General features: G+C 35.0%; 1 protein-coding gene across 6 annotated transcripts in view; it reads right to left on the bottom strand.

Annotated features, from left to right (window-relative positions):
• Positions 1-22302, bottom strand: part of SPATA5 (spermatogenesis associated 5) — a 364152-nt gene that overhangs the window by 103684 nt on the left and 238166 nt on the right. The window contains exon 15 of one of the 6 annotated variants that reach the window (XM_042983950.1): positions 12098-12161. The exons of the other annotated variants lie outside the window; for them this stretch is intronic. Coding sequence (XP_042839884.1) covers positions 12138-12161 — 24 coding nt within the window. The 3' untranslated portion in view covers positions 12098-12137. Of the gene's footprint in view, positions 1-12097; positions 12162-22302 lie in introns of those variants that run through there. 6 annotated transcript variants of the gene reach the window in all.

Raw genomic sequence — 22302 nt, forward strand, 5'->3', positions numbered from 1 at the left:
TTTCACCAATCTAGGAAGCAAATCACCATCAGTTTTGGATATCGATCAAGCCTGACTAGAGACAAGAACTTTAGAAAAATAATCTGGGGGAGTACAACATAAACAGTAACAAAAATATGGGTTCATTTGGCTTTTATCTTGAAGCAGAGTATTCTCTTGGCTCAAGTTTCTTCAGTTCACAGACCTATCTGTTATTGTCCTACTCTCTAAACCCCTTCCCTGCTCCTACTCCATGACCCTGTGGTGAAACAATTAACTGGAAGGACTTACTGAAAATTATCCTTTCTTATAAATCTATCTGCACAATAATATGCATATAAAAAGCAACCACAAATAATCTATGAGCTTAATAATAAGTAAGAAAGGTGGTAAGAAGTAGTTTAAACATCTCTAAAATGTTGGGGCCTTTCTTTGGTCAGTATGGACCGGAAAACTTAGTCACAGCAATAATGTTCCATTGTGATTATGAGGGAAGTTCCTTAACAAAACTGTAAAAATAATAATACTATGTCAAAGATTAAAACCATGCATGGCTGTTATTACAGTGACATTATAAAATACGCAGCAAGTACATACCAGAATATTAGTGCTTAAGAATTTTTGATGCCTGAAAATGACACCTTTTAAAACAAGGGAAACATGTGCTAAACCCATCCCAGAGCTTTAAAGGAGAATTTGAAATTTAAAATAACAGACACACAAGAAAGTGTTATGTTGTAAAGAGCTATTCCTGACATAATATCCTAACTTATTTTACCAGATCTCTAGAAGTGAAGAAAAATTCTGTTATCCTATTAGCTCAGGCAAAACTGCATTTCCTACAAAAAGCAGGACATAATCGAGGCCAGGACAAAGGTAAGTAAAATCTGGAACCCACCTCTGACCCGGGACCTTTCAGCTCTCAAATATTTCATACGACCAATCTGATTATACCTGCAGCATCACAGGTCATCATCCATTTAAAGGTAAAACTCTAGATCAGAGGTGTCCAATAAAAATACAGTGTGAGCCACATATATAAGTTTTAAATTTTCTAGTACCTATATTTTAAGTTCTTAAAAAAGATAAAATTACTTTGTTTTTGAAAGAGTGCACAAAAGAAAGCAAAGGAACCTGTAAACTATGTAGACTTTTACTTGTTAAGAGAAATATGTAATGGGATTGTATTGTTTCTATGACACTGAGTCCCAAATTCTTGTCATAGACTTTATAGTATAATTATATAAATTAATTGTCCTACATTTTGTGCTGACCTGGCACACTAAGTGCCAATATGAGGAAATGGTGGCTAATTCATTTTGTCACAGATTTTGATATGTTTGGATGTAGCGACAGCCACAGCACATAGATACTGAAATAAAAAAATGACGCCCAATATTACCGTTCCCTCCAGTTTCCACTCAATTTTAGGGTGATTTCATCTTTTCATGCTAAAAATTTGTAAATTGCTATAGCAAAAAATATTCCCATTCCCAAGCTTCTGAAGTCAGAAGCAGCAGAAATTAGAAGGTAGGCCCATGTGGGTGAAACCACTGTTACGCAAAATCACTTGCATTAAAAGGCAAATTAATTAATTAATTAGCTAACTAAATAAATATTTATGGATCTGGCACTGGATGTATCAAAGGTAAATAATACCAGCCTTGGAGCTTATAGAATAATGGAGATGGCAGGTAAACAAAGAATTTCAACTCAGGATGAGAGCTCTTAGAGAGATCTGAGAATTTTGTTCTTAAAGGCAAAATCTGTTAGCTTGTTGAAACAAAATAATCATAACAAAAACCTCTCAAATGTCAAACTATCTAATGAGATGGGATTTAGTTCAGTTCAATAAAAAGCGGAATTATCTTTTTTTTTTTTTTTTGGTGTCAGTTGCCTACTTTTATTACACCTGCACACAATTCAGTACAAATAGCAAATGAATTTCTTCATTTCTCCAGTTTCCTATTTTCTGTAAGATTCATTATTGTACTTGACATCTAGGTCGCTAAAGAGAGCTAAAATTCCTCAGGGGAAGAAATTATAAAGGAAATCTTAAACTAAAATCCCCAGTACACCATCCCGGTCCTGCACAACTGCTCCTCTAAATTCCTGCTTTTGGAAAAGGAAATACTTTAAACAAACTTCCTCAAGTACTTGCACATATGCAGTCATCCTGACACACAGGACTTCAAATTTTATTATCTTGGACAGAGGGAGTCTGATAATATCAACTCAGATTTGATTCTAAGTCCCAGAGAGTTGTTGAGGACCTATGCAGTTACAGCTGTGAATAGTTATGCCACTTCCTCCTCAGTGAATAATATTGATATGGATTTCTTATTGCCTGGTATTAACTAAATAGGGAAGGAAAGAGAGAGAGAAAATACTACAAACACTAGAGTCACATGCTGCAATACAGGATACCTTGTCTGACTTGTTTTTAAACCCCTCAGAGCTGATGATACAGTACTCTTAAAATAACATGACTATTTCTAAAAATAGCCAGGGAAAGGCACTCATGTGTCATGGTAAAGGATCTGGTGTGAGTGCGAGCAGTATGACACAGTCACTCACTACATCCTCCACACATAAACTCAGACTGTCATTTACTTCAGCTAGTTGTCTCAAGTTTTTTCTTTAAAAAATGTTTTTTAACCAAGGGAATTTCTCCCCTATAATATATACCTAAAAATAAAATTGCTGAGTCCAGACAAATGGAAAGAGATGGTCTCCCTTTCGTGAAATTCACCAAGAGAATGTTTAAAACATGACTGAGTTCTAAACAATGAGTAAATCTAAAGACCGTTTTAAAACTGCCATGTAATTCTGGACTCTCCCAATACTGCTCTGGATCGTCATGCTGACGTCTCCCCTGGGCTCTGTCAATATCTTAGTTTCCCTCTACCCCCTGCCACTTCTCTGACAGCAATACTTTTGCTAAGGAAGTTGCTGGTGAGAAATATGACCCCACACCCTTTGGGAAGGCATTCACTTCAGCTATTATGGAGCCAAGAATGGCTCAGGACTCCTAAATGGGGAGGACGATGGGAGGAGGATTAGAACTGACATTTATGCTTAAAGTTTATTATTACCCTCCTATTACATGCAAGGAAATTTAAAACAAATTAAGTCATACTGCTAATAAATAGCAAGGTTATGCACATTGAGTTTATTTTTAAAATAAAAATAACTTGACTACTTTCTCTGAATAGAAGAGTGATTCATATGATGTAAACAGTTTTGACACAATGCTGATTAACATTAATTACAAAGTAAAAATCATCAAAATGATGGCTTTGGTGATATTCTGAGGAACAATTTTCCAGACGACTGTAATGTAGACTGTTTTACATAAAAGGTGTATTTATTATTGTTTTGTAACCTACTTTTATTTCCCAGTAAATGTAACGCATAGACTTCTTTTAATATATATATGTATATTTAATACTTATTACTGTTATGTACATATGTAATATTTAATCCTCAAAGCAACCCTCTAAGGTAAGTAGGTACCATTAGTCTTATTTTATGGATCCAAACCTATAATAAATCCTGCAGTGAACATTTTAAACTATTATCGTGGATTACTTGTCTTATTATATCCCAAGATAAATTCCTAGAAGCATAATTAGTAGGACAAAAGGCGAATAACTTAAAAATTTTTGCTATATATTAACTACCCTCCAGAAAGGTTATGCTAATTTATACTTCATAATCACTTTTATCTATATATATTTAATAAGTATAATATGGTGATGTCTAATGTTGGAAAAAAACGTGGAGTGCTTTTTGAAAATGTCCAAGAAAAACCTGCCATAGGTCAAATCGCATAACATTGTGTTGCATGTATTCTTTTGGTATCTTGGAACATAAAATTTAGGGTCCTAAATGTCTGTTATACACTTAATTACCACTTACTCTCTACATATATTAAAAAAACAAAAAACAAAAAGCCTTTCCCCTTTTTACTTGTCCTTACTAGGAGATCATATAGTAAAAACAAAAGGTAAATACCCAGAGTTTTTAAGAGACTCTCTGCAGTTTCAGGAGTGAACTAAAGAACAAGAGAAAATGAGAAGTGAGACAGGAACGGGACAGATTCACAGCACAGACCGACAGACAGAATAGCCTCCACATTAGCAGCCCAGGGGCCCCAAAGAGCTCCTCTGACATCGGAGTGCTCATTACACCTTGGTACACGATTTGAACATGCTACTTAGAGATTCATGCAGGCAATAAACATCCCTGGAGGCAGAGAGACAATGGGGATTACTAACTTTTCTTTGGTGGGTATTAAAGGAGGGTAGGAAAAACAGTAAGTTATCTGGAATGTGGAAGGAGCACCTTGGGAAGAACAGACAGGTGGGTAGTTAAAAGTGGGAGGTACTATAATATGGTATGGAAAACACAAGTTTTAGAAATAGACTGGGGGATCAATTTGCAAGATGTACAAATATTGAATCATTAACATTGTAGACCTGAAACTAATATGTCAATTATATCTCAGTTAAAAAAAGAAAGACAGGCTTAGAAGTAGAATTATACTTGGCTAAAACTGCCACTTGGTTGGCAAGATTATTTTCTTATTCTTTCATATTCTTAGTTTCCTCATCTGTAACATAGTGATCATCATAAAACCCCTCTAATAAACTTGATATAAGAATGAAAAAAAAAAAAAAGACTGGAGTTCATATCCACAGGTCTGTTCTCCTCCTCTGTGTGACCTTGGTGAAGCTCTTCATTTTTGGAGTTTTAGTTTTCTCATCAAGGAGAGGGACTGGACCACTATATATAGCATCTCCTTTAGTTCACACATTCTGATAAGACTTTATTCTACAAATAAAGTCTAGTAATCATTAAAACACTCACAATTTATAAAATAATTTCTAACATTTAAAAAATAAAATTACTGATCCATATTACCCACATCATTACAATTAGCATTAGAAGATAATTTTAGTCTACAGCCATACCACCCTAAATGTGCCCGATCTCATCTGATCTCGGAAGCTAAGCAGGGTCAGGCCTGGTTAGTACTTGGATGAACCAGTACTAAAACTGAACCAGTTATAGACTGGGTTTAATGTGTGAAATCATTACATGTATATTCAATATTGAAAATAAACAGAGCAGAATGGGTATTATTTTTCAATTTTAATTTATTTCAATTAAAATAAAACATAGTTGTTGACCTATATTTCTATATCTACATAATATTATTTTAAGATTTTAAAAATATCTCCAAAAAAGCAGTCATCCAGCCAAAACAAATAATTTCAATAAGACTAATGTTAATGCCATATTTCTAAATTCTCTCTCACATATTATAACTATGAAACCTGTCATAATTTGTTTTCTTTGCTTACCAAATTTACTATTAATGGCAAAGTAATTGAGGACATTGAAACAAATATGTGTTACTAATTTCCCATGCTTTTCCTCAACCTCTTACTCTGCTGTTTTAAATCCGTGACCTTTGTTTATATTAATAATAAATATATTTGACAGTTTAAATCACTAATCTAGCATCAAAATATCCAAAGGTACTTGTTTATATATATGTAATATGAGATAGGAAAATTAAGTAAGAGCAAATCCAGTGGGGTTTAAAGGACTTATTACATATAAGCTAATTTATATTAATTATTAAGTTATATAAAAAATAAACATACAAATTACTCTACATAGCTTCTATAAATATTTGCTGAAATGACTGATGCACACGTTTACTCTCCCAAGCTAAATCAGACCAAACTGAGTTAACTGGGACATGGAGGATTTCTGTTTGCAAGTAAGGTTACTTTTAAGAGAGAACGAGATACACTTATTTTAGATTAATGTCTATTAGGTACTATGCACATGTGCAAAAATAATCTATACATGAAAACTGCAGTGGTATTATATGGACTTTCCGGCAAGGAAGCCTCATTTCCTACCTAGAAGGCTGGTTGACAGGAGTTCCCTGCCAGCCATCAATAAAATGCTTTAGACAGTACTGAGCCCCAACCATGGAACATAAGCCTTCAAGACAGAAATACCCCAGAAAGCAAACTCCAGCTCCAGCAGCCTCCTGATCAGCTCTTCTTAGAATCAGGGAACTAAATGTTCTTTCTATTATTTGTCATTCACACAAAGTCTTACAAATCCATGTTCAGTATTCACCAACTCCACCAATGGCTCATTTTTAGTAATAGCTAATTGTATCCACCTGAACTCAGACATGACTTGTGCTTTGCTCAGAAGTGCACTGAATAATAGTTTTTTTGGAGTGTCTTTTTTTTCCCTAAATTAAAAATAAATTTGTAGACTTGGAACTAAACATCTGATTTTAATCAAATGGAGTCCAAATTTAAATAAGACTTTTTTCTGTTAGCGTACAACAGAGGTATGCTTAGATGTCTTTGCATAAGCATGTATGAGTGAAATTCGCAAAAAGGAAAATGAAATTCAGAAAAGACTTTATTCATAAAAGAGTTTATTCTCTATAGGATATGTACCCATTAAGTACTGTTAGCTCAGAGCTTAGTTTTTTCACCTTGTATGCAAGGATCAACCAGCATATAAGAAATAGTACCGAAACTCCAAATACTGGAAACATACTTGATAAATACCATTACCATGACATTCTGCTTTAAAATAATTTTTTTAAATGTTTATTTATTTTTGAGAGAGAGAGAGTGTGTGTGTTCGTGCCGGGGAGGGGCAGAGAGAAAGGGGACAGAGGATCTGAAGTGGGCTGTGCACTGACAGCAGAGAGCCAGATGCGGGGGCTTGAGCACATGAGCAGTGAGATAATGACCTGAGCCAAAGTTAGATGCGTAACTGACTGGGCCACTCAGGTGTCTTGCCTTGTTTGTTTGTTTGTTTTAAATAAAATGAATAATTTTGTAGGTATATGAAGTACAAAAACTGATGCTGGTGATATAGCCTCAAATGCCAAAACTATGAGTAAAACCTTTTTTTGTCTTTTTTTTTCTAATTATAGTATTATTATGCTATTAATAGCTGAGCAGGCATTGGGCTAAGTATTTATTTTATTTTATTTTTTATTTTTTAAAATTTACATCCAAATTAGTTAGCATATAGTGCAACAATGATTTCAGAAGTAGATTCCTCAGTGCCCCTTACCCATTTAGCCCATCTCTCCTCCCACAACCACTCTAGTAACCCTCAGTTTGTTCTCCATATTTATGAGTCTCTTCTGTTTTGTCCTCCTCCCTTTTGTTATATTATTTTTGTGTCCCTTCCCTTATGTTCATCTGTTTTGTCTCTTAAAGTCCTTATAAGAGTGATGTCATATGATTTTTGTCTTTCTCTGACTAATTTCACTTAGCATAATACCCTCCAGTTCCATCCACATAGTTGCAAATGGCAAGATTTTATTCTTTTTGATTGCCGAGTAATACTCCATTGTGTGTGTGTGTGTGTGTGGGTGTGTGTGTGGGGGGGTGTGCACACACACACACACACACACCCACACACACACCACATCTTCTTTATCCATTCATCCATCGATGGACATTTGGGCTCTTTCTACACTTTGGCTATTGTTGATAGTGCTGATATAAACACGGGGGTTCATGTGTCCCTTCAAAACAACACACCTGTATCCCTTGGATAAATGCCTAGTAGTGCAATTGCTGGGTCGTAGGGTAGTTCTATTTTTAGTTTTTTGAGGAACCTCCATACTGTTTTCCAGAGTGGCTGCACCAGCTTGCATCCCCAAGGGCTAAGTATTTTTTATTTAATCATCTAACAAAGCAGTGGTATTTTAGAAAATTTTTTTTTCAAATATGATAAAATTAAGGCTCAAAGAGCCTAAGTAACTTGGCCAAGGTCAGACACTTTGAAAAGTGGAGTCAGATGCAGAGGCCAAGCTCAAACCATAGTGTATTTCCAGGCAAATGACTCACCAGGTGAAAGTTGCCACTCTTGTAATGCAGGTCTCTGAAGCTACATGTATCCATATATATCTCCCCCTTTACTTTGAGGCTAAAACTACTATCTGTGGCTCTGATTCCTTGTTGAAGGACTTCCAGTTATATTACAAAGTAGCAACGATTTCCAATTTTATCACTTCCAAGGTTGGAAGCCAACATTCCCTAGTTATGCTAAACTCCTTTCAGTGGATTTTTTGTATGGTATTTATTTTGCCCATTACTATTTTCTGAGGGTACCTAAAAGCAAATAAACTAAGAACATTTCAGTTCTTTGTAAACAATACATTCTCAAAAGGCATAGAACTAAATGGATTAAATGGAATGGTTAAGAAAAAGACAGCTGATATACATGTGTGGAGGCAGTGAACAAAGAGAAAGCTTTATGTATGATTTGATGATATGGGTTGCAGGTAGGTGATGAAGAAATAAACTGAGAGGCTGTTAATTAGAACTAGGGAAAAGAAAAAAAATTCAGGTAGCCCCTGTAGGCTGTTAAAAATAAGTAAATGGAGAATATAGGTCCAGGAAGAAAAGCTAGGAAACCAGTAAACCAAGGATGAGATAAGAACAGTCAACATAGCAAAAAAGGTGTCCTTCCTGTCCCCATCTATTTGTGTTAATTTATTGAGAACATAAGCTCATGGTAAAAGAATAACAAAACAAGCAGTATAGAAATGTGTAGTGTGAAAAGCAAAAATCTGCTTCTTCTTCCAATCTTCTAATTTCCCTTCATAGAAACCATTTTCTTCCAGACATTTTCTATTCTTAGATATATCCAATTGTCCATTAAAACAAACAAAAAAACAGCAAAACGAGAGTATAATTTCTTGCTTGTTTTTAATCTGCTGGTCAAAATTTATCAGTCTTTGCCCACAGCTTCTTAAAAGAACCATGTCACAATCTGACAACTAAGGTTTACTCTATTGGGCCCAGGAAGCAGGAGGGCAAAGTGCTTTCAGTGATATAAAGCAGGAGGATTTTCAAGATTAATCTTCATTCCATTACTCATTTGAATCCTAGAAACAAGTTAATCTAGGTAAAATAAAATTAAGTGGCTAAATATTTCTCAGCATTTACTCTAAATTGTAAATGGTAAACTAAGTGTGAAAAAATATACCACTATCACTGACTCTTAACTACAGACAATCCGTATATAAAATGGTACTTTCCAGCTTGTATGTTGTGAGAATCTGTACAAAATGTAGGTCCTTCATGACTTCCTGGACTAAATGGTATGGATCTAAAGGATTGAAATCTCTGATTTCTTCCTCCAGCTCGTAGTTCACTCTGTTTACAAGCAATTTCTAAGGACTATACTAGCTTGCTGATAAAACTGACACTTGCCACAGAACATTTTTCTTCCCTAACCAAGCATGCTAGGAAAACTTAAAAATTGTTAAGGAAGGTATTGTTACCCTGTGGTTCCTGGTTGAATGTCAAAGGATTGATGAACAGGTTAAAACACACATTTTTATGTTTATAGGTACTTTTACGGGAACATGGTCTTTAGCATGAACCAAAGAATGTTAAGAATTACTAGTTTATTAAGAGTATTCTAGAGACTAGAAAATGAAGATAATAAAATATAAAAATTAAGCTCATTTGCTGGTAAAATGCTTATCTTCTAAGTGAATACTGAATTTAAACTTCAAATTTTTCTGTGATACATTGAGTCTGAAAACAAAAGGCAGTAACAATAAATAGGAGAGACTCTGTTAATCTACCTCTGTTTATCTGACATCCTAGATTTAATCTCTGTTCTATACTTCCTCTACAAAACATTATGGCTTCTACTGTAGTGATATCAATCACAGAATGTCTATGATTTGACAAGCCAAAATTGTATTAAATAATAGAAAAGTAAAATAAATAGAAAAGTAAAATAATAAGTTATCCAGGGTTCTGGCAGGGATTTTGAAAAGATGTATCAATTTAGGAAATATTTCCAGAAGAGTGGGAAAGTTAAAGAGTCTCTACAAGTGATTTGGAAGAACCCAAGGTGTAGCAACTACAGGAAGCTGATACCGCTTAGGAGGCTAGGGGTCGGGACCAGAGGCATGGGAGAGAGTTGTATCAAAATTTAAATAAAGGTGAACCTCCTGGCTGGGGGGGCGAGGGGTGTGGCAGCTCAAAGTATAGTGTTAGGAGATACAGTCTATAAGATGACATGGCCAATGTTGGAATTACGATATTATGGTAGAGAAGAAGTGGGAAGACATATTCTGACTTCTTTCTCCTCCCACCTTCTAATCTGTTGATGCTTCCCACTGGATGAACCCAGTGGAATGCAAGTCAGGGCTATATAATCCACAGGCATCACCTCAATCTCCCTTCTTTATACAGACATGCACATGCAACCCTGACAAAGGCAAGAATATATATGGGAAGTGAAACAAGAACAACTAGCACAATGAACTACAGAACACTTATTATTTCTTAATATTGTTTGATAAGAATCACTTTAGTATCCTGGAAAATATGCCTAACTCTCATCATCATCTAAATATGTTACTCCCAAAGACTTTGTTACATCCTATCTATAACACTATAGATGCTTAGCTTTATAAAAGTCTAACAAACCTTCCAGATAAAGTCTGGAGTTTAGTTACTGTATGCAGGTTAACTGCCAACAACAACAAAAACCAGTGGATAGTTACATAATCTGCTTACTTGGATCTATTTTGTTTTTATAATAGTTTTGTCATTGTGGTCTGGGTTTATTGTTTAGCCAAGATGTTCCATTAAATCTGTTCTTTCTTTGTGCTTTTGGTGTCATACCTAAGAATCCATTGTCAAATCCAAAGTCATTAAGATACATTCCCATGTTTTTGGAAAGGAGCTTTGTGACATTATCTGTTGTGTTTACGCTACTGACACATTTTGAGTTAATTTTTGTATATCGTTGAGGTAGAAGTCCAACTTCAATTACTGCACATGGAAATCCACTGGTCCCAGCACTACTGATTAAAGAGTCTATTATTTCCCCATTGAATGATTTTAGTACCTTTGATGGCTGTATGTTCACGGGTTTATTTCTGGATTCTCACTGGTTTTATACAGTCTATCTTTATGTTAGTACCACACTGGTTTGATTGCTGTAGCACTGTAGTAAGTTTTGAAATCAGGAAGTATAAGTCCTCTAACTTTCTTCTTCTTCTTTTTTTTATCAGTATTGTTTTGACTATTCAGTACCCCTTGTATTCCATATGGATTTGAGGACTGATCTTTCATTTCTGCAAAAAACACTGCTGTAATTTTAATAGGGATTATAGTAAACCCGTAGGTTGCTTTGGGTGATACCTACATATTTACAATATTAGGTCTTTAATCCACAAACATGGGACATCTCTCTGTTTATTTAGATCTCCTTTAATTTCTTTCAGGATGTTTTATAGTTTTTAGTATTCAAGTATTTCACCTCCTTCGGTAAGTTGTTTATTATTATTATTATTATTATAGTTTATTTTATTGTTTTGGATGCTATTGTAAATGAAACTGCTTCCTTAATTTCATTTTCTGATTGTTCACTGTTGGTATATACAAACACAACCTAAAGTAATTTGAGTGCCACCTAGGAAACAGGATGGCCAGAATGTGATCTAACTTTTGAGTATCATATTGCTTTCATCTAGAACATTTCATGCAAAGGTGATTTAGTAGCTAATTTTCAATAGAATTCTCTAGAATGCATCAACATTTCATTCATGACTTTCTTCCTAATTCATTTCTTCCTAACATAAAAGCCATTGCTTCAATACCCTATTGCCATGAGGCTGGCAGTTAGGATACGCACAGTTCAGCTGCCATATTAAAGTAGACTTTCTTGTGAATTGCAATATATGGCAAATGAAATATAATAAGAAAGTCTAATTTTTCACTTGATTCTATGAGATAAGCAAGAGCAAAAAGCTCTAGCAAACTTTTCAATATGTTTTGTTAATTGTTTTGTAGAAGATACTTTAAAAATATTTACTGAAGGATGAGTAAAAAATAAAATGAGAGGTAACTGACTGTACTAGCATAATGGAAAACTGCTACTGTCAGACCAGGAAGAAAAATTTGTAAATTTTATATCATATAATGACATTTGGAGACAAGGATTAAAACTTCCTGTAGGGACAGAGAGGATGGAAAGGACACTTACTCTAAAGCAACATGACACTCATCCACTCGAAACATATTTCAGTATGTCTTCTTTGCAGCTTTTCAAGTTTTCTAATAGCTGTTCCTGGGTATTGCCTGTAGAAGGAGATTTGAATTCCAGCTCTGAAACTGAGGAGGTGTATAGTTTTGTGAAATTAACTTAAGATCTCTGAATCTTCACTTTGTCATCAAAGGTTGTATGAGAATAAAATAAGAACATATTTAAAGTATGCAGCACTAACCAGGAATTTATTGTTAGTTATACTGTACTTCATCCAATAAGTAAGCCAGAACACACACAAAAAATAGGACTGCCTGCAGAGTCTCTCCATAGTTAACATTTTCCTGGTAGAATGCCTCTCAGTTTTAAACATCCACACCTCAGAGAATGTATGTCTCTTAATTCATCATTTTCCAGCTGATGTTTATATAGGAAAAAAAATTATACTAATATTCCTCAAACTTAATATAACATTTTAAACAAAAGAATGTATGGGGAGGGGGAGTCATATGTTACATTCTGAATACAATAGGTGGAAAGAGGACATCATATGTATTATTGACATTTTGGAAAGCCCTCTGAGTGTCATCGAAGCAACTGTTCCTTAACAACTAGATTTGATTGTTAGGTTAGTAGGAAGCCATGGCTTAAGCATTTTACACCCTAAGATTATAATTTGTTATTTTAAAGACATTTCACCGTATTCAACTAGGTTGGTTGGGGATTTTGGGAAATGAGATCTTGGCTAGTGATTTCAAGCAGTACGTCTGATTTTCTAGGATGTCAAGTTTTCAGCAGGGGATACTCAAATGCTAAAAAGGCATTCTAATTTTAAAAATCATCTTTATCTTTTTAATTTATATTTTCTCAGAAGAAGATTTCTCTTATTTATATCTCCCAGGGCTTTTTCTCTCAAGAGAACAGAGTACATACTCAACAGCATACAGCAGGTATTTAGTAAATAAGGAATGAATAAATTATGTTCATCCTATTCTTTTACATATATGTATATATACTGTTACATATTTTTATGTCCAGTGCCATACCTATAAGATGAATTTTTCCCACAAGTGTTCCATTGATTCAAAATTCACCTTTTCAATTGTACTAACTCGTGAGGTAGCTGTGTTATTAGTACTGTTACATACTTAGTTTATTGAATGTCATGTGGTAAATTTGCTGTGACTACGAAAAACATTCAGCTTGCCGTACAGAGATTATAGAGGTGATGATCAAAATAGCACAACAGTTAATCTTTATTGAGTCATTACCTGCTAAATACTTTGTAAAAATCATCTTATACAAGCTTTATAAACTATGAAACATACATTATTACTATCACAATTTTACATATGAGATAGTATTGTCCAGGGCTGATCAGCTACTAACTAGAGGTGGGATTTGAATGAAGACTATATGATTGCAAAATCCATAATCTAATCCATACCACTAAACTATACGACTTATTACTGCCTGATATTCTGGAAAATTATAATCCTGAATAAGACATAATTGATGAAAAATAAATAAAATAGCAAAAAATGTATAATCTGGTACAGAGAATGCCCTGACACATTTATTCATGACATATATCTCAGTGAGTATTTATTTACTTTTTAAGGGAAAAAACCCTGAAAACTCAATTTCTTGGCAATTCTTTGCCTAGTTCCACCAGCAGTGTGCTGATAAACATTGAACGATTCTTTCCCCAGAAAAAAAACACAATAAAACACTGATCTGTAGGGACTGCCGATTTCCATAGTTTACATAGTCCCATCGTGGCAACTGACCATTTAAAAACTGATTTGCAACATTCTTGATAATTTCAAAAGCCGCCCTTGTAAGGTGGCAAGAGCCAGTTTGAGCATATCACTGGGTCCAACTACTTCAAATCAAAACAAAGTGTTAACCTGAAACACAGTTTAAGTAATGGTTACTGTCACCTGTAAATGCTTTCTTTAAAATCCCATGAGAGGGGTGCTTGGGTGGCTCAGTCAGTTAAGCATCTGACTTGATTTCTGCTCAGGTCATGATCTCATGGTTCATGAGATCAAGCCCCGCTTCGGCTTGAGGAGCCTGCTTGGGATTCTCTCTCCCTCTCTCTCCCCCTCCCCTACATGCTCACACGTGCGCTCTTGCTCTCAATAAATAAATAAACTTAAGAAAAAAAAAACCATGAGACATTCATGATTTAGTATATGGCATCACTCACATAGGTGTGAAATGAGATTTTATAAAGTTTCCCATAAGCAAAAGAACCTGTTAAGAAGATAAAATGATAAGCTACAGACTGAGAGAAAATATTTGCAAACCACATATCTGACATTAAATACATAAAGAACTCCCCAAATATAACAGTAAAATAACAAAGAATCCAATGAGAGCATGGACAAAAGACAAGAGAAGACATTTCACTAAAGAAATGATATGGATGACAAATAAACAGACCGAAAAAAGTTCAACATCATATAACCACCAGAGAAATGCAAATTAGAGCTATGATGAAATATCTCTGCACTCTTGGTACACTAAATGCTGGCAAGGATATGGAGAAACTGGATTTTTCATATATTGCTGGTAGAAATATAAAATGGTACAGCCACTGTGGAAGATAGTTTGGAAGTTTTTAAATAAAGCTAAACATTAATTTATCATGTGCAGTAGGCAGAATAGTGCACACCACACTCAGTTATTCTCCCCCCATCCCACCCCAAGATGTCCACAGGCTAATACTTGGGACCTGGGAATGTTACTTTATTTAGCAAAAGGAACTAAGGTTACACATGGAGTTAAGATTGCTAACCAATTGACTTTAAAATGGGGAGATTATTTTGGATTATCCAGGTAGACCTGTGTAATCACAAGAATTACATTATATAACATTACCTAAAGATTAAATGTAGAAGAGGGAGGTAGTACAGAATCAGTCAGAGGAAGATGTGACTATGGAAGAAAGGCACAGAGAAATGCAACTTTCCTGGCTTTGAAGATGGAGGAAGGGGACATGAGTTAAGGAATATTAAGAAGAACTAGGAAAGACAAGGAAACAGATTCGCCCCTAAGGCCTCCAGGAAGGAATATAGCCTTATTATCACCTTTATTTTAGTACAGTGAGACCCATGTTGGACTTCTAGCATACAGAAATATAAAATAATAAATTTGAACTGTTTAAAAGCTGCTGGTCTTGTGGTGATTTTTTTTAACATTCTTTTTAACATTTATTAATGTTTTTGAGAGAGAGAGAGAAAGCATGAGTTTGGGAGGGGGAGACAGGGAGAAGGAGACACAGAATCTGAAGCAGGCTCCAGGCTCTGAGCCGTCAGCACAGAGTCTGACATGGGGCTCCAACTCACAAACTGCGAGATCATGACTTTAGCATAAGTCGGATGCTTCACCAACGTGAGTCACCCAGGCGTCCCTTGTAGTGATTTCTTAAGGCAGCAAGAGGAAACAAATATACCATGTGACCCAGCAATCACATTTTTGGGCATTTATCCCAACGAAAGTAAAACTATTCACACAAAAAATATGTACATGGATCTTTATAGCAGCTTTATTCATAATAGCTCAAAACTGGAAAAAACCTAACTGTCCTTGGATAGGTGAATGATTAAACAAACTCTAATACATCCATACCATGAAATACTACTTGGCAACAAAAAAGGTACAACAACTATTGATATATTATCCAACTTGGATGTATCCCAAGAACATACTACTTAGTGATAAAAGCCAATCTTAAAAGGTTACATGCTTACTGTATGACTGAATTTATATGACATTTAAAAAAATTTTAATGTTTATCTTTGAGAGAGAAAGGGTGGGGGAGAGAAGAAGTGGGGTAGAAGAGAGAGAGGGAGACACAGAATCTGAAGCAGGCTCCAGGCTCGGAGCTGTCAGCACAAAGCCTGATGTGGGGCTCAAACTCATGAGCCGTGAGATCATAACCTGAGCCAAAGTCAGATGCTTAACCGACTGAGCCACCCCGGTACCCCTTATATGATATTTTTGAAATGAGAAAACTGTGGAGATAGACATAGACCAGTGATTGGGAGTGGACAGAGATGAGAGGAGTGTAGTAAAGGCATAAATAAGATAGTTTCTTTGTGGTGATCTAAGATATAGTGCCATATCTTGACTGTAGCAGTGATTACATGAATCTATAAATAGGATCAAACTGCACTATACTAAATACACGGAAACACACATGCATATACACACACAAGTGAGTACATTCAAAAACTAGTGAAAACTGAGTAAGGTCTGTAGTTTAATTAACAGTATTATACCAATGGCAATTTCCTGGTTTTAATATTGTTCTATAATAAGATGTAACTATTGGGGAGAGATGGGTGAAAGTTTCATGGGATTCTATTTACTATTTTTTTCAACCTTCTGTGAGTTTATAATAATGTCAAAATAAAAAATTACAAAATAAGGGGAAAGAAAAAATAATCCACTGGATATAAAACTAAGATATTAGAATAGATATTTAAGATATAAAATGTCATCCCTTAAAAATTTTAAGTTTTAGGGGCACCTGGGTAGTTCAGTCGGTTGAGCGTCCAACTTCGGCTCAGGTCATGATCTCACAGCTCATGAGTTCGAGTCCTGCGTCAGGCTCTGTGCTGACAGCTCCGAGCCTGGAGCCTGCTTCGGATTCTGTGTCTCCCTCTCTCTCTGCCCCTAACCCATTCACATTCTGTCTCTGTCTCTCTCAAAAAAAATAAATAAACATTAAAAAAAATTTTTTTAATTTGTTTTATATGTTTATGTTTTTTAATGTGTTGTATAATGTACTTATATATAATTTATAAATAAAAAATATGCACTATTGGTGGTTCATGCTGTAATGTTCCCATAGATACATGGAATAAAAGAGTTTACAGGCCACTGCTCTGAAGTATTATTAGCCTATCTTTATTAAACAGTGAAAAGCAAAATGCAGTATGGTATTTCTATGTAATATTATCTCTAAAATATTCATCTAGCATTAAACAATAACAGCAAGTATACTAAAAACAAAATATTTTACTACGTAGCAATGGAATGAAGCACCAGCCCACTCTAGCAATTAGTAGTTTATATTGCTTCTTTCTAGAAAAGGCAATCCTGATACACTTGTCCATCATCTGTAAAAAGCCTTTTATCATCTAATTTATGTATATTGTTGTTGTTATTATTATTACTAATACCTTGTGTATTCTTATTCATTCTTTTTTAGATAATTTGTGACTTCTAATTAACACTAGCAATAGTTTTGGAGGTTATGAGAACACATGAAAATAAAACTGAAACACCCAATTTTTGCTCAGCAAGGTATGTTTGCTCTACAATGCATATTTGAAGAGCACTGGAAATTACCAATAAAGATTAGAAAATTCAAGTTTCATTTATCTGCAACCAAAGAGTCTCTTTATTCAACTAATGATTGGTGTTTTTAATGCATTTCTGAAAAAGAACAATTTATGATTTTGGAGTGGAATCTGGCAAATGCAGAACTGTTTCTAGACATTAGCTATTCAAGAGTTAAGCCATAAAGACTCTTATCTCTGTATCTGTCAATTTTTGAGATACTGTTCTACAAAGTAAGTTTAGAATTATTCATGGAAATTTGTTAAGTCTTAGGTGGACTTATAGCAAGTGATTAATTGGCTTAGAAAATATTTAAAACATTTAAAGTTACTCCCTCAAATATGAGGATGTTCACACTACAGCTATACTGGTCTTTCCTGATTTGATAAGGAAAATAGGCAAGGAAAGATTAAATTTAAAATACACTTTTATTTTTTTGTTGTTTCGTTCATTTTATTAAAGTTAACTCATTGTTCTTTCATTGCGCATTCTTGAAAATCTTCCTCTTAGGGTAGTTGGCTCTCTAAACTGGGCTTCTTAAGATTTTACTTTGAAGGTAGAGCATCATTCACTACAAAAAATATGATTTAAAATCATGGAATGAGAAACTCATGTGAGGACATTAGATCTTTACTATTATACTGAGACTCAGAGCCTGTGATTTATTTGTTTTTTGAAAGAAACTGACACCCAGCTCGGAGCCTGGAGCCTGATTCTGTGTCTCCTTTTCTCTCTGCTCCTCCCCAACTTGTGCTGTGTCTCTCTATGTCTCTAAAAAAATTAACAAATGTAAAAAAAAAAAAAAAAAAAAAAAAGGAACTGACACTTTGTCACAGCTACCTTGCTGTGGAGAGGTTAAAAAGTTGTCCAAGTTCCAGACAGCGAAAGAGCAGCCTCTAAACTGACAACATGCAACGTGCTTGGACAAGCACTTTCTTTTTACAATGAAGTAACAGGATTACTTTTTCGGTGCAACCAAATTCAAACAGTGAAAGGAGCCACTCCAAACCGTGAGCTATGACAAACTGAGGGCCAAGCTTATGGTATACACAGGAGCATTCCCAAATGGGCAGCATGGGCGAGCATAAGTTTTCTCTTCAAAGAAATGTTTTAGCAGATTATATATGCTTCAGCTCCTCAGCTACCGGTACTCAGTTATGTTAGCAGTATGTTATCAGTATGCATGGGTAAGCAGCACAAATTGCTGTTCTGAACACAACATTCCCTTGGATTTCCAAGACAATGTAAAGTAAGAGTGGAGAAAATAAATGTAACTCCTCTAATAATCCTGAGAACTATATGAAATGGTTATGGCTGGAGACAGGTTAACCCACATAATGTGCACTTTTCTTTTGGAACACAGTAATTGGTGCTAGTGTTTTATTTATCCATTTTATTCAGGGTTGGTGCGTACTAAAGTCATATGAAGGTAGGTCCATCTCTGAAATAATCAAAGTAAACTACTACATATCTTTTACTTCAAAATTTGAAAAAGAAAAAATTAAGGTCTTGCGCCACATATCAATAAAGAGAGAGGGAGGGAGATAGATAGATATATAAGGACACAGAATTAACAAAAGTGTTCTATGGTATACAAAGGAATCTTAAAGATATTTTTCATTCCCTTAGAACAATGTTAAACGTATATGTTAAAATACCTTTGAAAAAGTCCAGAAGAAAACCAAAGCCTGGTTTAGGCAAATATTTGACAAAAAATATGGGCCACATAAAGGTAAATATTTTTATATACTTTGCGATAAGGACTACTAGATGTACATATGGTTTTGGGTTTGTAGGAAAGACAACAGATAAAACATTAAAAATCTGGGTATATCACTGAAAGATTCTACAACTTACTGTATCTGGTACTTAGATTATAACAACATTTACCTCAAATTAAAATTTTAATGTGGAAAAACTAATGTGGCATTATCTAGTTAGAGCTGTATATTAGTCACTTACATTATCACTATAATTCTTTTCATAAATTCAAAACAAGGAAGTTATCAATAATTCTGAAAATCACTCAGTCTCTACGGGTCATCTAAATTCTCCAAGATCAGTTTGTATTAAAATTCTTTCGTATAATTATAAACATTTACATTATTTTACATTTGGTCTGGAGAGATAAGGATTAGTATTTGTTTTATATGTCTATCCAGGCTCTCTCTCTGTACCTATACCTATCATCTATTAACTGATCCTGAATGTCTATAACCCACAAAGGTCAAAGAGTAGTCCCAACCTATAAGAGAAGGAGCATGCCCTCCTCCAGAAAGGTTAAGCATGAACTCTGTGCACCGAGGCTTACATTTACTTCCCTAGATCATTAAAGTCTTCATAAACGGGTTCAAGAGGGAGCTACAAACAACTGGCCTCTCTCCTCCTACCACTGTCTTCCACAGTCACCACTACTATCTGTGCCTTGAATCTATCAGCAATAGCTTCATGTTGCCCTTCATCTATGTTATGTCAGACTACCACAAGGATCCCCAGAATCCCAGATCATCCCTCATCTCCTAGATCTAATCTACACAAATGTCAATACTTTCCCTAACCTGTATCCTCCCAACCCTCTCTTATTCTATTTTATAAAAAGTGAAAGAATAAAAAATATAAGTCAATTTTAACACGTACAAATCTCAGTAGGGGAAAAGAACCCAATCTTAGGGTAAGAAAATATTTTGGCTTTAAATGGTCCTACTTAGTGATGCTTTTAGTATTGCATAAAGTCTTAGCTTCAATGAAAGATACCTATCTGAGAATAAACTCAAAAACAAAGTATAATTCTAGCAAAAGTCTGATAGGATCCCTTCAAACAAGGCAGTAGTCTCAGGCAGGGTTCAACTAGGGAGCCAGAGACCCAAGGGAGATAGGAACACTCTAGTCAGACAGATATATGCACACACATGCACGTGTACCCCTCCCCCAATGCCAAGCAAACCGGGCATGTGATGTAAGGAGGAGGCTCTGGGCAGTTATACACTGGATGCTTCAACTGGGTTTCTCTTATCAGCTTAAGCATGGTTATGCCGCAGTCTTTAAGATCGCAGAGATCCTACCATTAATGTTATTTAAAATAATTTGTAAGCCAGCATTCAAAAACTTAATTTATAGAGTTAATGCTTTGAATTTTATGTAAGTTAACACCTGCTTCTTTCTTAAAGTATCCATGAAAGTTAAGTACATATGCTTATGAAAAAGGAACTGGAGTGAAACTAGTAAGTGCGGTCAGGGAGCCAAGCAGAGAATTTAATATGTTTTGACTTTTGTAAAATCTTATTTGTCTTTACATCTGCTACGTGCAAGCGTCTTAGTTCTCAGCCTAGGGACAGATTTAAGAAATACTAGGAATGAATACTAGGGATAAGTAGGGAAAATATATATAATTATGATAAACACTAGTGGTTATTCATATTATTTCAGCTAATATTGTCTAAAATACAAGAACCAATGCCTTCCCTAAATTGTTGTATTGACTGGATTGATGGGTTTCAACATGTTCTTTAAATGTACTTAACTAGGGGCACCTGAGTGGCTCAGTCCGTGAAGTGTCCAACTTCGACTCAGGTCATGATCTCGCAGTTGCGTGAGTTCGAGCCCCGCGTCAGGCTCTGTGCCGAAACCTCAGAGCCTGGAGCCTGCTTCGGATTCTGTGTCTCCCTTTCTCTCTGCCCCTTCCCCTACTCATGCTGTCTCTCTCTCTCTCAAAAATAAACATTAAAAATTAAAAAAAAAAATAAATGTACTTAACTACCTATAATAAACTTAGGTATGGTCAATGTAAAGTGTGTAAATCCATGATTTTAGACAACTCTCAAATGATTGATTATTGCAATAAAGACTGTTAATATTCTTGCTTATAGTTCTAATGAAAAACAGGAGAAGGATACTTATTCTTTTAAAGCAAGTGCCACTGTTAATATGGATAACATTATCATCTTTGAGATAAAACGACAGCATTCTTGCCCAATATTATTAATGATCATTTCAGTTCATTTTATTCAGTGTTCATTGTTTAAGAGACAGGTTTGGATTGACAGAAAAATGGCTGCTACAAATCTAGAAATAGTAAAGATACTAACATTACACATAGGGCTGGGAATGGAAATTACAATGACACTGTTTTTAATACTATTAAATAGTAACAGACTTGGAAAGTATCACAAATAGGCTTCTGTAATTTTCACTTTGCTCTCCCTCATTCAATCTCCCACCATACTTGACCAATAAAGAGCAAATAAACCAAGATCTTATTAAGCATGCACCATATGAAATTCTTTAAAGTTCAGAAGTAATGGTCTAATGTGAGGAAAAAAAAAATTACATACTTTTTCTTTTTGTGTGAAATGTTCAGGGAAACTGTGCTAAGTCACTTAGTATATAAAGACTCCAATCACCTCACATGTGAAAGAGGTATTAATAAACAAAACCTGCTGCTAGTGGTGTGGGTGGGGGTGGGTTTCAGAGAATGGGGGCTAGTGAAATAAATTACCAGTATTTCCAGGTTGGGCAGGAGTATTGGTTTCTTTTCAGGTCAGACTGGCTGTCGCCACCAATACTGACAGGAAGAGTTACTGGAGTGATGCTCTACCTATGATGACTGAGGGACACGGAGACAGCAGAACAGGAGGGAAATCGTATCCCTACTACCTTGTAGATCACCACCAAAAGAAACCTGTTATCTGGGCTTTGTTTTGCTTTTCTTTTCACAGAGGATTAAGATTCTTATCTTAATAAGGTATGTTGTTAAACTTGAATTTTGTATCAGTTTTGTAATCTAGACTTTAAAAACATAAATGTATACTGCACATATGTAAACTTACAATCCCTCTCTCTACGTGCACTATGTTTTGAAGCATTTACTACTGAGATTCTTCC

This window comes from Panthera tigris, chromosome B1 (genome assembly GCF_018350195.1).
Source record: "Panthera tigris isolate Pti1 chromosome B1, P.tigris_Pti1_mat1.1, whole genome shotgun sequence".
Classification (NCBI taxonomy): Eukaryota; Metazoa; Chordata; class Mammalia; order Carnivora; family Felidae; genus Panthera; species Panthera tigris.